Source organism: Phoenix dactylifera, chromosome 11 (assembly GCF_051530095.1).
Source record: "Phoenix dactylifera cultivar Ajwa chromosome 11, Ajwa_hap1_PhDact_Kaust_v1.1, whole genome shotgun sequence".
Classification (NCBI taxonomy): Eukaryota; Viridiplantae; Streptophyta; class Magnoliopsida; order Arecales; family Arecaceae; genus Phoenix; species Phoenix dactylifera.
The window spans coordinates 23,831,952-23,849,302 of NC_143200.1; the positions used below are offsets into that span (position 1 = coordinate 23,831,952).

The 17,351-nt window shown below is 39.6% G+C and overlaps 2 protein-coding genes across 3 annotated transcripts; one reads left to right on the forward strand and one right to left on the reverse strand.

Moving 5' to 3' along the window:
• The first annotated feature begins 284 nt into the window (after nucleotides 1–284).
• On the forward strand, nucleotides 285–5,147 carry LOC103710067 (xyloglucan O-acetyltransferase 4). The gene is made up of 3 exons (XM_008795657.6): nucleotides 285–634; nucleotides 768–1,048; nucleotides 4,383–5,147. Exons 1-3 carry the CDS (start codon nucleotides 463–465, stop codon nucleotides 5,145–5,147), a joined length of 1,218 nt encoding a protein of 405 aa, XP_008793879.5. The 5' UTR covers nucleotides 285–462.
• Nucleotides 2,448–14,041, reverse strand: LOC120111322 (uncharacterized). 2 transcript variants are annotated; one of them, XM_039128125.3, is made up of 3 exons: nucleotides 13,935–14,019; nucleotides 13,115–13,762; nucleotides 5,381–5,732 (listed from the first exon to the last, which is right to left on the reverse strand). In XM_039128125.3, exon 2 carries the CDS (start codon nucleotides 13,727–13,729, stop codon nucleotides 13,115–13,117), a length of 615 nt encoding a protein of 204 aa, XP_038984053.3. In that variant the 5' UTR covers nucleotides 13,730–13,762; nucleotides 13,935–14,019; the 3' UTR covers nucleotides 5,381–5,732. The 2 variants fall into 2 exon arrangements, with proteins under 2 accessions (XP_089782292.1, XP_038984053.3); XM_089926166.1 differs by having other exon boundaries at nucleotides 2,448–5,732; nucleotides 13,115–14,041.
• Between the last annotated feature and the right edge of the window lie 3,310 nt (nucleotides 14,042–17,351).

A 17,351-nucleotide genomic window follows, 5' to 3' on the forward strand; every position in this document is an offset into this window, starting at 1 on the left:
TGGAATTCTTGCCAAAACTTTCAACAAACCGTATCCTTATGAGCTGTGGGTTGGACCGGAACAGAAAAAAACAAAAAAAGAAAAAGAAAAAGACACGAGGTAAGTTTACCGCGTCCGTCAATGCACCCGCGGCTTTCTGAAATTTTCTTTCGAGGCTTCCGGCGATCACGTCGTGAGCGCGCCCCATGCATGCCCCGGTCAAAATCCTCTCATCGTGGACCAATGGTTTATAGTCCTCAAAGCTCTTTATATAAGGAAAGTTTTTTTATTCCCTTGGCCATTCCATCTGTCGCCATGGCACCAAAATCTCCAAATACTTGCTCTGATCTCAAGTGGGATTCATTGTATTCCACCTTGCCCACAAACACCACCATCATTTCTTTTCCTCCTCCTCCTCCTCCTCCTCCTCCTCCTATATATACATAATTAAAGAGTTCATTCCTTACCCCTCCCACCACCAGGATGAGTTCAAGGAAAACCAGGTCCTTCTTTTTATGGCCGCTCGTGGCTTCCGCCTGCTTTCTTCTTTCTGTTGCCTTCTTTCCTAATAACCCTTACAAGGTCACCCCACAAAAAGATCTCGATCAAAGAGAAGACCCAAAACAAAAGCTTACTTCGCATAACTCTACCAAAGGTATGATCCTCGAGAAAACAAATGAGTCTTATTTATCTTTTCTGATTACTATCGAAATGGTTTATTTGATTAATATATATTTGAATATGCAGCCTTTTAGTTTGGATTGATGATGACTGGTTTTATTGTGCAGTTAAAATGGGTTGTGATTTTTCCAAAGGTAAATGGGTACCAGATTCTGGAGGACCTGCTTACACTAACGCTACGTGCCGGACCCTGATGGAGTCCAAGGACTGTCTGAAGTATGGGAAAGACACGGACTATCTGAATTGGAGGTGGAAGCCCAACGGCTGCGAGTTGCCAAGATTCGAGGCTAGGATGTTTCTTGACATTGTTAGAGGGAAGAGGATGGCCTTCGCCGGCGACTCGGTCGCCCGGAATCAGTTAGAATCGCTTCTGTGCTTACTCTCTGAGGTGACAACTGGAGTTCCTCTTCCTTTCACTTTTATTTAGATCACCATCTTATATTTTTTTTTCTCGAAGTTCAGTAGATTTTAATACTGGAATTTTTGAGCCTTTGACGTCGATAAAGATGCGTAAGATAAATGTAACATCTTGTTAAAAAATGATAAAAATGCTTATGATGACAGCCATTGCATATTCCTTGGAAACATTACCATAGAGAGGGCATGGCCAAATTAGTTATAATTAAACTAGGTCATCAGACATATATATAAATCAATGATTGATATATACCATGCTCCATAATTTAGGATATGTGCAATTCCTATTAAAAAAATCGAAATGTTACGAAGCGTTGTATCCCTGTGAATGAAATGATCATTTCATGCACAATTTTTCAATAACAAAAAGGGAAAATGTTTGGCAAATTCGTTTCTGTAAATAATCAAAAACTTGAATTTTGGTTTATATGCATTTAAATTATGTCAAGCTCCATAATATAGAGTAGATGGTCAATATGGATCGCTCATAAAGCATAACGAATTTAGTCGTGTCCTCGGAATATTAAAGCCATACTTTTATAATATTTTTATACAATAGTCCCAGCTGTTAACAAGAAAACAGCTAATTTACACAAAACAGATATCAGTTTTTATGTTAATATTAATAAACTATATTAACATTCTTTAATTAAACGGTATTGTAGAAATATATTAAATTAATTGATAATCATAAAAAGTACCATTAAAAGATGCCCTTAAGGTATCTGCTACTATTAATGACTCTATAAATACTGTCAAGATATAGGGTTACTAAATTTATTTAAAAAACAATAATTCCAAAAGAGGAATAGGTGCACTGCATCATCAGATACGAATAAAATGTGGAGATTATGGAAAATTTATTATGGTGGTCATATTACCAACAGAAAATTTATTATGGTTGTCAAGGTCTATTAGGGAAGGTGGAAGCCTGCTGTCTTTGTTCGACTTGGCACCTGGGAGAAAAGTTGACGCTTCTTATTTGGAATACTCACATGTAGAAGGTTGGAAAAAAAATAGCTCCCTCGATCCGGTGATCACGGGAAAAGAAAGCACGGGGAAGTTGAATTGATCACTATATGTGACTTCTTTTACTACTTCGTGATATTTGCTTCCTCACCAACTTTCACTTCATTGAACCTGGGGAAGAGATGCCTTCTGTTTTTTCATCCCATGGAAGTCCATGGTGGTTCAGCATTTCCTTTGAGTTATCTTTTCAATTGGTTTGGATCACCAGAGAGTTGCCTTTCTACATAGCACTCCATAGGAATCGAATTTTTCTTCTAGTCTCAGCAATTTTTGGATACTTTGAAGGAAAGAGTCTTTGGTTGAACACTTCAGTAGGGGAAAAATTGGATCATACAAATAAGTCCAGAAAATCTGAAATTGATTATAATATTCTATAGTTCAGGATACGAAACCAATCTCCTGTATCAAACTGACAATAGAAATTCAGAAGATTATTGCCCTTGCATTTTGTCTCTCTTGTATAGGACCTCCTTGGGAGAATGACTTCATTAGATCACATCATGCTAGATTTGCTTCCACAAATTGTTGCCAATGGTTTGGCTTTATGTTGGTTTATTATCTGCCTGACCATCATCGACAAGAACATTCAAAAGAATACGCGTACATGAATATGGTTAGCCTTCTGCCAATCAATTATTGGCGATATGGACCTTACCCAGGTGCTAGTTATATACTAGAAGTATATGAAAAAGAAAATGCTGCCCTCTAGAAGTACAAAAGCCGAAAATCTATAGTTGAAGAATAAGAAAATAATAAATCGAGAATAAATCAGTAAGGAACGATCGGTTAACACTTAGATTCAGATTTACGATACTATTTTGGTTCAAACCTCAAAAACCAACATATTTGAAGTGGCAGATTACTAAATAGAAAATCAAATTTTAGTTCTTTGTCCCAGGATACTATGAACCCTATGTAAGAACAAGCTGATTCTGATCAATTTAATGAAACTTTCTCAAAAAGCAGACAGACAAAATTGCTTCTCAGTAATCAACTTGGAAATTTATGGTGAATGCTGACCAGAAGTTACATTTTTTTTTCCAAAAAAAAATATTTGAGTTCTTTGAAGTTGATAGTGATCTGCTTGCTACTGGTCTCCATATTAGGAGGAAATCAATCTTTAATTTCTATCACTAAATCTACATTATATAAAGTAAACTTTGGCAATCTACTACATATATTCTCCACCACCAATCTTTCAAGATCAACAATCAAGCATTGTCATTGCTCTTTGCAAGCATTCAGTAAGATTTGCACTGTCAGCTTCTCGTCCGGTGTACCTTCTAGAAAGCCTCTCTCTCTGTGTGCGTGCGTGCGTGTGCATGCTTGCGTGTGTGAAATAATGTTGGAAATCCTTATTTCACCATGATTTTAGGTTGACCATTACTAAGGCCAATGAAGCTTGAATATTTAGTGACAGTCATAAAAAATATAGGGATTTTTAATGCAATCAGTAGAATAACTGCCCAGTTATGCTATTGTCTAGTGAAGAGGTGGACAAATAGTTCCTACGACCAACTATATTTATGACTTCCATAACTTTATTGAAATCATACCTCTTGTTAAACACAACTATTCACTAATAACGTAAATCGGGTCTTTCAATAATCTTGCTCCTCATCCTTCTTCCCCTTTTTGGACTAATATTGCCTTCCCATCTCGTAAAATATGCTCAATTTTCCAGCAAGTTTAGAAGCTATGTGAATTAAAAGTATAAAAAAGATGAAATTGTGGTCAGTGATGTAATTTTTTCCCTGCTCCCCCTACTGTAGTCCAGCTAGCATCTGCTTCTTTAACAATTTCGAATCAACATTTTTTCATATTCTATTTAATAAGAAGAATAATGTTTGTAAATCATTTTAACTACATCAAAATTAGATGCAGATGAAAACTCAGAGTATCATAAGAGTATCATAATATCCTACAGAGGAGTGCTAACATTCCAAGACACTTCTTTTTTCATAATGTAAATTTTGAATCTAATATACAATAAATGCATCCCCTTTAGGCAAAACAAAAACCAATTATGTGAAATATGGTTTGTAGAATCTCTTTCCTTTAATTCTTGTTGTTTAAATAGATAATCAAAGAATTCAATTTATTCAATGACCAAGAATAGCAACAAAATGCAAGTTGAATAGGACAAATAACTGAATCGATCAGCTCACTTGGAATGCCCTTAAATTCCACTAATAAAGAAACTAGAGCAAATGCACTATATCCAATCATAGTCCATATATTACATAACTAATGATAATTCTTGAATCGATTTACAGGTGGAGACTCCATTAGATGTGGACAAGGATGCTGAAGACAAATTCCGGACTTGGTACTTCAAATCTTATGACTTCACCATCATGAAGCTGTGGACCAGATTTTTAGTAGAAGAAACAGAGAGAATGATCAATGGATCAGCCTCTGGGGTGTTTGATTTGCACTTAGACAGGATCAACACCAAATGGACCGAGAAACTTCCTTTGATCAACTATCTTGTCATCTCTGATAGTCATTGGTTCTTCAGGAAAAATTATCTCTATGAGGGAGGCAAGCTTATTGGTTGTACGTTCTGCTCAGAGGCAAATCTTACAGATCTAGGAATCAACTATGCTGTGCAGAGGGCCTTCAGAACAGCACTCAAATATCTAAGTAAATGTGAAAAATGTGAGGGGCTACTCACCTTCTTACGTACTTTTACACCAGCACATTTCGAGAATGGGACTTGGAATTCTGGAGGGGATTGCAAAAGGATTAGACCAGCGAATGAAGGGGATGTGAGCTTCAGTGGGACCGATTGGGAACTTAGGAACGCTCAAGTGGAGGAGGTGAAGAAATTGCAAGTAGAAAAGCCAAAAGGAGCAAAACATTTCATGCTTTTGGATGTGACTAGGGCTATGACGATGCGGCCTGATGCACACCCTGGGTCACATTGGAACAATAAATGGATGGGAGGCTCCAATGACTGTTTGCATTGGTGCCTTCCAGGGCCAATCGACATGTGGAATGAACTGTTGTTTGCACTGTTGAAGGAAGACACACCTTAGCAATCATCAAGTGGCTGAACTTCTACAATGATAATGATACTCATATTTTTTAGTGCCCCGACATTTGGCCCAAATTTGAAACTAAATTAGAGAACCTCATATGTGCTGCCCTCCAGTCCATCTGGGCTGAAATAGGCTAAAATTTTGCATGACAGGTGCTACAAAGTTAACAAGGAGCACAAAGGTATGAAGAGTTTTTTTTTTCCTTCACAAAAAATGGCAAGACAGAGATATGATGATTCTCAGAATAATATTGCTAGTTTCATATGCATGTCAGAAAAAGAACTAGCAATAAAAACCATTTAGTCAGTATCACTTACAAATGAGAACTTTTGCACAACACATACTGAAGCCTCCATAATTTAGAGGAAGCACTTTATCCTGGGGGGTTAAAAGCTTGCTACTAGTAATATCTTGCTTTGTCCTTCAGAAAGGTCAAGAATGCAGACCTCCTTTCTTGTCATTAGTTTGATGTAGAAGGAATTTTGATTAGCAGATGTAACAAGACTGCTTCCATAAAAGACACCTACTAAGATGTAGTTTTGTGTTTCCACTGGAAATTTTCGATGCTATAGCAAATACTACCTGCCAATTATGCTTGATTAGTGACTTAAAAGCCAAATACATATCTCAGTTATTAATGTAAAAAAGAGAAATCAAATTTAGAATGTTGCATTAAATTAGTGAATTACCTAACTAGACAAATAATCCACCTTTCCCATTTACTTGCTAATTCAGAATTGCAGCTGGAAATAATTGAAAACCAGACTCATATATTTATAATCAAATAGTAAACTTTATCTCTACACTCAAAACAATCAAAAATGTTAAAAATATATCTAACCATTTATTTGAAAAATATCAGATGTTTCTCAACTATGTGCTGAGGTCTGAGGTTTCTTAGTATATAAAAGTCAAGGTATACTTTCTAAATTAGTTTTCCAGAATTCTATTTGTTTATTAACTGGTGTACTAAAAATTCACAAGCATAAGGAATATCAGACAAGAAATCCTTACTCCCCATACACCATATATTTTGACAAGAGGTGCCTATTGAGTTGATATTGGATTCACAGCTGATTAGCTATTCATATTGGGATCCATCAAAATATTGCATTCCGCATCAATTTTCAGATGGAAATCTCATTCTTTGCGAAGATAGTGTAAATTCTTAACACAAATATAGCAAAAATCCTTGGACAGAATCAAGATGGGACTAATACAGGGCCATATCAAAGCTCTGGGTATGATCGTTATTCACTTGTTACACATATGATGAATTTCCAGATGAAACCTGCTAGGTTTCTTGAACCAATTTAGTTTTTCCAGCATAAAGAAATTTGTTAATGATTTGATTTTTCTTTCCTGACTTTCCAGATTTTTCATTCTTCTTTTTAAACCTTATGGGGAATTTTGTTGGTTCCATCTGAAAGTTTATCTTAAAAAAATTTATTAACATATCCAATTCCTATGAAAACCCGATCTTATTTAAAATCCTTTCCAGTATATCCAAATGGATATTTTGCTCTTACCATAAGAAAAAAAAATATTTTGTCTACATGTTCTTCTTTATGTTACTCCAAAGGTACTTGAGAACAACTTGCTAGGAATTCAGTGCCTGCTGCTGAAAATGTCCTGCTTCCAACAACTAACAATTGAAGTGGGACTTGTCTAATACCTCATCACACTATACTTCCCTTTGTTGAGCCTTATATAGCTTCACATACTCTTGGACTATGCAGATAACTTGTACATTGAGGCATTATTTGGATGACGGAAGCCACTTTCCACAGATAACATCTGACTGGTTGCAGCTTATGCCCAGAGGTGAGGAAAGGGAGGAGATAAGGGTAACCGTTGATTTCCAATCCTGATTTTTTGTAAGGATACTGAAAATCACCTTGGAACTGAATTTTGTTGTTCCAGAAAATGAGGAAATTTACATGAGATGGCTTGATCCATTTTTGCTTCCTTTTTTCCTTTGCCTCTATACAGGGAAATACCACCAATCCAGAGTTTTCAGAGGATAGCAACTTCTATCATCCAAATAAGCTCAAAATGCCCAAATGCCTGTCTTTCAGCATAGCGGCTGGTGTATGGGTGCCTTAACAAATTAAAAAGATCAAGCACACACTTTGACAGCTTAAAACTCTTCTTAACCTCCCCCACCTTTATAGGTATTTTGCAGCTGTAGAGAAGCAATCAGGCTTTGCAATAATGCATCCAAATGCAGGACTGGCATGGGGTTTGGGTTTTTGAAACCCATCCACGTAGGGAGAGAAGAAGAAAGAGAAAAAAAAAAGAAAGGAAGGAAATACGAAGAAAAAGGAAAAAAAGTGAAAGGAGAAAAGAAGAAGAAAAGGAACAAAAGAAAGGAATGGAGAAGAAAACGTAAAAGGAAAGAAAGGAAGGAGAAGAAAAAGAAAGAAGAAGAAAAAGGAAAAAAGAAAGAAAGGAAGGGATAAGAAAAAAAAAAGAAGAAAAGGAAAGAAAGGATTGAAAAAAAGAAGAAAAAAATAAAAAAAAGAAAAAAAGAAAGAAAGGAAAGGAAAGAAGAAAGGGCGAGAGGTGGAGGATATCTACCGGAATGTTTGATCAGGACTACCGTCGGGATGGGGCGGAACAGCAGAGCATCCTATTCCACGGAGAAACTAGGGCACCACTATTTCATAGGATTTAAAATCTTGATCAAAACTAATGGAACCCCGGTGACTAAATTTTGCTGAAACTCAATAGCAGAGAATTTTTTTGGTTCAGACTAAGCTGAAACTAGTCCATTTCAGCCAAAACTTCTACCCTCAGTGCCAAGTGGCAGCTATGGTCACGGTACATTCTGAAGGTCATTAAAACTGCAAGAATGACACTTTTTCAACATTTCTTCGGTTTCTAAAGTCATCCTTCCAATTTACAAAATGCACATTCCTATCTAAGCAATTGCCACAAAATGTCTTAATTATGTATCAAACCCGTATGCATTGGTTGTGCTCCTTTTGCTGAAAGCAGTCATATCTTAAGTGATATCCTGATACAAGCAATATGTGCCACATGATAAAAAAACTCCAGCATCTCAGGTGAGCTAAAACTCATCAAATCAACACATGCTCGACCAATTACCCAATTACCCTTTTCAATTCAGTGAAAACCAAAAGCTAACTTACCTATCCTACTCCTACATGAAAAATTTGAAACCAAAACAAAGAATAGAATTTATTACACAGTTATTAACATGAGGACAAAACATGTACATCATCATTTCTGCAATCCGAATACACTAGTCATTGGTTTATATCACATTGCCTTATGAAATCCAGAAGGAAACATGAGGACAAGTCATTGATAGAGCTAGCAACTCCTCTGCAGCTCAGGGCATTTCACATTGCTCAGTTTAGCAATCACACATTCCTACATCTATTTGTGGGCCAAGCATCAATTTAGTCATACCCCAGATGATGTATATAAGCGTTGCATGCTGTAGATGATATAATACATTCTAAAATTCTGAATGTGCTTCTATGCTTTCATGTAGATTAATAGGAGATCTGCTATCCAGATCCGAAAAAGATAGAGTAAAAAGATGGAGGATTTCTGACTTTCTGCCCAACCTACTTAGGTACAGCCAACAGCTATTGATTCATGAAAATAGCCGAAATACAATTCTAGATCTGTTTTGCACTTCATACTTCTTCTGACAACGTAATCTCATCAGGAAAATCCTCAAAAAGGTAAAGACCCCTAAAATATGACTTAACTAGGATAACTAATGCAAATGATAACTTAAGCAATAATGACAAAGATACCCATCATATACCTTCCAAGGATTATAAAATAATCTAAGTTGACTTTTTCAAACATACAAAAATTAAAATAAGATGTCAAAACCCTTTAGAAGAAAAGATAATGATCACAGCCTCCTATAATAATGATTATTAAATTGGATACGAGGAAAGTCAAAGATTATCATACAGCAATATTAAACTTGATTCAACATAGAGTTCCACATTTCAACTACTCAATCAGACCTCAGCTTTGCATTTAAATCATTGAGACCAGATAGTTCTTCCAATGGATTTTATCTTTCCTTCCGAGACTGCCTTTCCAACTTTGAACTTAAGGACGCCTTTTATAAGGTCAACACATCTTTCAAAGCTGTTACTAGAAGTCCTAAACACACGTACCTGACATTCTTTGAGAGTTGAGATATTAGTCCATTCTTTTGTGCACTTCTCAAGGTAACGAGATGAAGAATGTCATCTTTCCAATTCTTCAACTGTTTAAAGATGGAATTGCTTGCTGCAAGAGATTGCTGCTCTAATACAAAACTGGCGTTTGATGTGATGCAACTTGTCTGTTCTTACTACGTTATTTTACAGTGGAGGGTTTTAAAATTTCCACAATGATATAGGATTTAATGCAAAGAACTAGAGCGGAAAATTGTGGATTCTCACCATATTCTGAACTTATTGGACAGAACTAATTGTGCAACAGCTTGTTGCTCCAAGAAACTCATACAACTAAGAGTCAAACAGCATACAGACTGCTAATCATGACAGCCATTTAAATACAACCTAACTCAAATGCCTTCATGTATCTCAAACAGTTTAGATCATATAAAAGCTACAAACATGCCTATAATAAGTTTATGAACCAAGGGATAACTAAGAACCATAACCTATGCAAAAATGTCACATAAACAAGTTTCTTTAACCTTTGATGTCTGCCTAAAAATCAATCAAAAAATAAACTTGAAAGAGAAGAAAATTTATGATATAGGAATTTATACAGCAAAGTTTTCTGCTGTTCTGGTCTCATATCTCCCAGCACAAATAGCTGGCATCTGTGTCTGTATGCTTTTTGTTTCATATCTGGCACCTAAACATGAACATCGGTACCTCTTTCTTCGCCAAGTCTTCTCTCCTTGTTTTTACTTCGCCCTTTTGCTGAAACTTTCTACTTTGCATATCATTGATCTCTGCAACTCATCAAGAAGCATGGCCTTTTAGAAAACATATGTTTTAATGCTCATTCAGATCGGTGAACACCATCACAAATCTTTTCCACTTTGTCTTTGTAACAACCCAGGATCTCACCCAAAATAGCCAGCCGGAAGTTATTATTTGGGTTCCTTGATCCTGTATAAGTACCCAAGATCTACCCAGCAAATAACCGATATGGGACTAAACACACGCCCGCACAAGTCCTCACATACTCCCTTCGTTCAAGCCTTGATGTCCTCATCAGGCTAAGGGTTCAAATCCATTCAAATCTAATCACAAGCACCACGATCAGTCCGTGGTCAGCCCCAATGGATCCGTGCTGCAGTGTCCCCTAGTCCACATAGATTATGGGCCGGGTCCACTCTGATACCATTTGTAACAACCCAGGACCTCACCCAAAATAGCTAGCCGGAAGTTATTATTTGGGTTCCTTGATCCTGTATAAGTACCCAAGATCTACCCAGCAAATAACCGATATGGGACTAAACACACACCCGCACGAGTCCTCACAGTCTTGTTGGATTGTAGTTTTTGTTTAAGTTTAGGAGCTTTAATCTAGACCATAGACTGTAATGCCAGTTGATGATTCTAAGGGCCCTGCAAATTTTCTATATAAGAAAATTAGTTTGTCAAAGATTTTGAAGAAGGTTTTACTTCAGCGCCTAGTAAGACTGTCTAACAAAGCAATTTCTTGCTCTAGGCTCATTGAGAAATAATATATTTCATAATCAAAAAATTTTAATGTGATAACCATGCATGACATTTAACACATTCTTCTCGCCATCACTCAATATCTAGCCAAATCAAGTGACTAAACTACAAGAGCCGGAAAAGTGCAAGAAGCACCTTTACAAGTACCATTCAGGTTATAGCCAATGCACCTACACAGAATTTCTGCTGCTAGAAAATTCAAATGTGAGACTGATCATGGAAGCATTTTTGTATCCTGAATATCCTTATCTCCTTCCTTTTTTAGATGTGCCAGAAAAGCTCCCACTTTGCCACATTCTCATCATCCTTGTTTGAATCCCTTTTACAAGAAATTTCTTAGATTACGCACACTCCCCAGATTAGTTTAAAACTTACAGAACAGAACACCTGATAAGTATTGGATCATTGAGTGTAACTGAAGTTGTCCTTTAGGAGATTAACACCCAATTTCCCACCATTCAAATCTCTAACAATTAGGTACTCCTTGAAACATTGTAAAGAATTGCTGTCTGTAACCAACTTGCAATAAAGCAGATTCTTGCCAATTTCATTTTGCCCAAGGGCATTAACATGAAACACCTTAATTTGCTCTCGCATTCTCTTTGCTCTGGTATGATGTTAAAACTACTAAAAACATCAAACAGCAGCAGTACAAGGTGTCACCGCATCAGTCTACTGCTAACAACCAAATAACTAGAACAGATCAACTTTTGGAGAAACAGCCCAGCATTAAAAAGTTCACTAGCAGTATCCAAACACCCTCCCCTCCCTTTTCCCTAAACTTACAAATATCCAAACATGATAAGCATAGCCTAAAAATAAATCAATTCCTTGACTTTATATTCAATGTACTTGTAACTCTATTTTCTTTCCACAACAATTTTATGTCTTTGAGGATACTGTTATCACATAATCCTATCCCATAGCATCTAAGCAATTCAAAGACTAAAACGAGGGGCATTGGTATCATCTTCACTACATAACAACCCTGGTTCAACACCTACAATGTTTTTAATCTTTTATCTCAACTAAGGACCTTGGCCGTGATGACCTCCATTTACATATGTTCATTTTATCCGCTGACTGATTTCCAAAACTTGGCCTAGCTATGTTTGCATTAACGTGTATAAAGATCAGAGTGTCACATGGGATCTCCTAACTTTACGAGTGCAAAGAGTCTTGTCACTTACAATGAAGGACAATTATTAGACTAGAATTGACACTTTCAGTGCAAAAATACGCAATTCGTCAATAGACTAGCAAATTATGAACAATGGTTTGACCTGAAGAATCAACACATGGAGCTAGCAAATGATAGAGGACCAGAAAAGATGCTCTCATGGGCATTTAAAAGGTGTATGTATATGGTATATAGAATAACAAGGATACGTTTGTTGAGCTAGTGACAGATGCTAAAAGTAGTCGTGCCAACATAAAGTGCATTTTTAGTCACATGGGCATATGTGAATGGTCAGCACAAGCCTAGAACTTTTAATATTGATTATATATGAATTTGAGTTTATTCAAAAAGATGCATCATGATTTATTGGCAATTTAGGAGACACGGATAAGCTTAAATGCTAAATTGGAATGATGGAAGAAAATACCTAGAGGACAAGGACTTGGTCAATAGTAAAATGTAAGACATTGTCTGAAATACAATTCCCATGAAAATTGAAGTTGAACATGAGGGCCTAGTCAAAATTAGTGACCAAAAGATACCATATCATAAACTTGGATTCAAAAATGGAGATATGCTTTAGGGGTAATACCTAAGAACAAACAAAAAGTTGTCAATACTGAGAAAAACACCATGTCCTTGTTAATAAAGAACATAAAAAATCGAAGTCCTAAATTTCAGAATGCAAGTGCAAAACAAAGATATGTGCTAGTTTATCAGCCTCCACGATCATTGAAAACATCCCAACCAAAGATTTTCCATAGCCATTCAGTAAATGAACTGCTCATACAAAAAGGCGAAGAATAAAAAAAAAAATATCCAAGCATTAGAAGGAAAGGTACCTTGAGCAACTATCATCAAGATGAGATTTTGACACTACCAATACTAGTGCAAACGCATTCATATTATACTTCTATAAGAAGAAAATCCAATAAACTTCGGGAAGTCTCGCTTCAAAACCACTCAACTTTGTGCAACAACATAAAGATAAGATTTTGACACCACAACGCAATCAAACAATCCACATGGAACAAACATTTCAAGAAGAGGGGAAAAAAAAAAATCTAAATCTGATGGTCTACCTAGGCATCAGGGGCGCTTCCGAGAGGGAAGAAGAAGATCTCCCGGACAGGCGAGAATTCCACGAGGCCGATATCCATGGCGTAGCCAGAAACGGGGAGCTTGAGGTCGCGGAGGATGCAGAAGGCCTCAGCCATCCGGCTTCTGGGGACGTCCTGGGCCACGGAGCAGTGGGGGACCCAAGCATCGGGCCGGAACTCCTCGGGCAACTCCACCCCTTCCTTCTTGAGGGCGTCGCAAAGCTGGGAGTGGACGTGGAGGAGGGCAGATGAGGGGGTGGGAGCGAGGAAGAGGACTCCGCCGCCGCCGCTGCCCGCGGCGTCGGAGGAGGAAGACGAAGGGAAGGCACCGACGGAGGAGAGGGATAGAGGGAGGGGGTCGAGGCGGGAGGCGAGGGAGCGCAGGGCAGAATGGATCTTGAGGGGGTCGAGAGAGGGGGAGGAGAGGAGAGTGAGGTGGGGCCGGGCGGCCATCTCGATAAGCTGGGTGCTGATCTGCCGCCGGGCCAGCACGTTCCACGCCTTAAGCACCTGGTTCTCCAGCGCCGGATCGAAATACAGCTCCACCGCGTACCCCAGCTGCGCCGCCGTCTCCAGCGGCGTTGCACCCTGCAACATCCCTCCTCCGTCTACTCACCGGCAGCGTTGCACCTATTTTAATTCAATAAAGGACGTATCTTGGGCTTAGAAAAGAGTCAAAAGACTCGGAGAAAGAGAGAGAGAGAGGAACAGACGGAGATCAGAGAGTAGAGAAGGGAGAGAAGGAGTGAAGAGAGGAGATGCGGAGGTAGGAGAACGGATCGGGTTGGGGGGAGGGGCGTACGGAATCGCTGAGACGGCGGTCGGGATTCCGTTTGCATTGGGCAGACGCGTTGCAGAATTGGCGTTGTGGATAAAAAGAGCCGTTTGACCTTCGGTCGGCTGTGATGCGCCCCAGGTGTAACCTGTTGTCGAGCCGGATCTTGACCTAGATTTTGTCATAGCCCAATAAGATTTTTGATGGTAGTCCAGTAGGCGGAACCAGGTGAGGATTTAGGCCAAGGCCTAGGTCCCGGTTAGCCCGCTGACCTGGGATTAGGTCCAGGTGGAGGAAGAGGCGTACTACAACAGTACAACCCCTCTCCGTTTCTTAAAAAAAAAAAAGAGAGGCGACACCACAGGACGGGCTCACAAACCTTGTGAATTGTTCACCCTACGTAAAATTAGTTCTGAAATTGAAAAAATAAAGAAAAAGATCCGTGGTATCTCCGAGAGCAAAGCCAATGCACAAAGTTGGTCTAACGGCGGATGAAGTATTTAGAGGTCTAACGACGCACACTTGGTCTCACAGCACTTGGGATATAGCTTCAGGTAGCATGGAAGGAGATCTCTTATGTTAAGAGGGAGTTGGCCGCAGAGTATGTGCACCTTGAGGGTGACTCATCGATCGTGATTGATTGGATTCGGGGAGTGGATAGGTATGGTAATGACCATCCTCTCATTCGAGAGTGTTGCAGATTAGTCCAGGAGTTCAGGGAGGTTCAGATATCACATGTGTTCAGAGAGGCGAACAGTGTTGCAGATTAGGTCGCCTTTCTTGTCGCCCGACACTCCATGCAATAGTTGGCTTCAAGATCTGTACCAGCAGATGACTTGACAATTTGGTGTGCTTTGAGAGCCGTGTGAAGCAAGATTCGATGGGCGACGTTTAGGAAAGAAGATCAATCATTATTCTTTTGCCCAAAAGATACAACACAAACTCGGTATATGATGGCTGTACAACCCTCACGGTATTCACTCCGATCTCAAGGAAAAATCTTCCCTGTGGCACCTTGTTTAAGCGGCCACAGAACAAAAAAAGCGCTTCCCGACTTTGATCAGCGGAGTAAAGAGCCCGAAGCAGTAGCCCACAAGCAACGCACAAGCAGCAAGAAACGATAAACCAAGTGCAACATTATGCCGGCGAAAGATCTTCTCCGGGCCTTCTGTGAAGACCCGAATTGGGCCCATCCTAGGGCCCAATGAACTGAAGTCGGCAAGGAGTGCCGACTTCAGTTGAGTCATCGTGGTCTCCCCACGATGACCACGCCGGCCGAACGGCCGGCGAATCCCCCGCAAGCCCCCCTCTTCCCTCTTCCCCTCTTCCCTCTCCCTCTCTTTCTCTTCTCTGAGAGCCCCATTCCTTCCTCTTCTTTTTCCCCTCTTTTGAGAAGATCGCCGGAGCCCCGTCGCCGCCGGAGCCGCCATCACCGCCGGGAACCCACTCGTCGACGACCGGAGGTGAGGAAAACAACCTATATATTTGTTTTATGGATTTAAGGGGAGAGAAAAGATGGGGAGCCATTCGGTTTTACCTTCCCCTGTTTCGGGGAAGATTTGGTGAATTTCGGCCGGCCGATGGTGGCCGGCCGGGGTCAATCCGGCCGAAATGAGTTCGGCCGGAGGTGGGCGAACGGGGGGCCGGGCTTCCCAGCCCCGGTCCCTCTCTTTCCTTCCTTTCTTCCTCTCCTTCTTCTCTCCTTCTTCTCGTCCGGCGCCGCTTGTGACAGCGGCGTGGCCGACGGCGGCTGGCCGAGCGCCGCCGCCGAGGGCCACGGTCGACCGCCGAGGGCCGACCGGAACCACCAGCCGCCCTCCTCCCTTCTCCTCCTTCTTCTTCTTCTTCTTCTTCTTCTTCTTCTTCTTCTTCTCTTCCTTCTTTCTTCTTCTCTTCTTCTTCTTATTCTTTATTCTTCCTGGGTTTTCCTTGCTTTGAAGTCCGTGCCTCATTTGTGAACCAGATCTTAAACCGGGTTTAAATTGTGAACCGGTTCCACCTATTTCATGAATGGGTTTTGTTATGGTCTGATCAGACCTGGTTTGGGTTGGGCTAGGAACCTGTTTTTGGGCTGAGTTGGGCCTGATTGGATCTGTGGGCTGGTTTGGGTTGGGCCCAAAATCTGATCTGGACCTGTTACCCGGTTTGGTTCAATTGGGCCTAATCTATTTTGGGCCACAATTGACTTGGGTTTAAAGGATTCTGATTTTAGGGTATATGTTTGATCTTAGGGGCCCATTCTTGGATTTATGAACTTAGGAGTTTAAGGGGTTGAAATTAGTTTAAATTATGTTTCTTAATTAATTAAATAATTAATATTTATGTTTAATCAGGAGTTCGTGATATCTGTCGCAGGGATTTTTAAGCGAACCCAGGTAGGTGACCTATTGCTTTAAAGTAGAATTTTAACATGTACATTGCATATGTTGATGTTATTATTTATTATTGGCATTATATGTTAGAATTAGAATTAAGCATTTAATTTCATAAACTATTAAATTATTATGGGCATTATGTGTTAGAATTAGAAATTAATATTTAATTTCATAAACTGTTATGTACTGTACTATTGGGAGTTTGTTCATGACTTGAGTTGGAAAGTTGATTTGTTGATTTTTAAAATCCGCGTGACTATAGTCTAGGCCCCGCCAATAGGATGATACGTTGGCCCTGTCGACTTGTACTGAGGAACTAGTTCTGACACTGCGACCACCGGTGATAGAATAGTGGCGGCACAAGGGGTGCATTTTGCTCTTCGAAGCGGCTCAGTGGAGCGTGAGTTTGGCACCAGGGGGTGCGGCACAGTGGTGCGTTGGCTCAGTGGAGCGGCTCTTCGGAGAGTTGTATTGGCACTTCGGTGTAACCATGCCACTGGGTGATGTGGCCGTAGTCATGCGGTTGAGTTATTTTGAGTCTCGGATCGGGTTTACGGATTGTTGTGTGAATTTTTGGATTCATGAGTTTTAGCTGCTTTTTATATGCATCATGACATGTTATATGATGACTTTATTGCATGATGTTGCCTACTGAGCTGTTAGCTCACTCCTACCATTTACATTTTTGCAGGTGATGATATATGATTATGGGGATTACGGGATAGAGTGATCATGATGTAATTAACTAGTAGATATGGACTTTCTTTTGACTTATGTATATATGGACATTTGATATGAAAACTGGAATTTATCTTTAATTAGTTATTGATGGTTGATCTGATTTATCTGCCTTGCGTGCCTGCGGGGTCCGCCCTGCAGGTGCGCGGCGTCTGCTCGTGGCCCGGGCCCCGGGTTCGGGGCGTGACAGATTTATTGGTATCAGAGCATAGGTTAAAGATCACTAGGGACATTAAAACAGAATCATAATAAATATAATAATAAATAATAATAATTAAAAAAATAAAAAAAAACTTAGGAATATAGGGACACATGTGAAGAAATGAGAGTG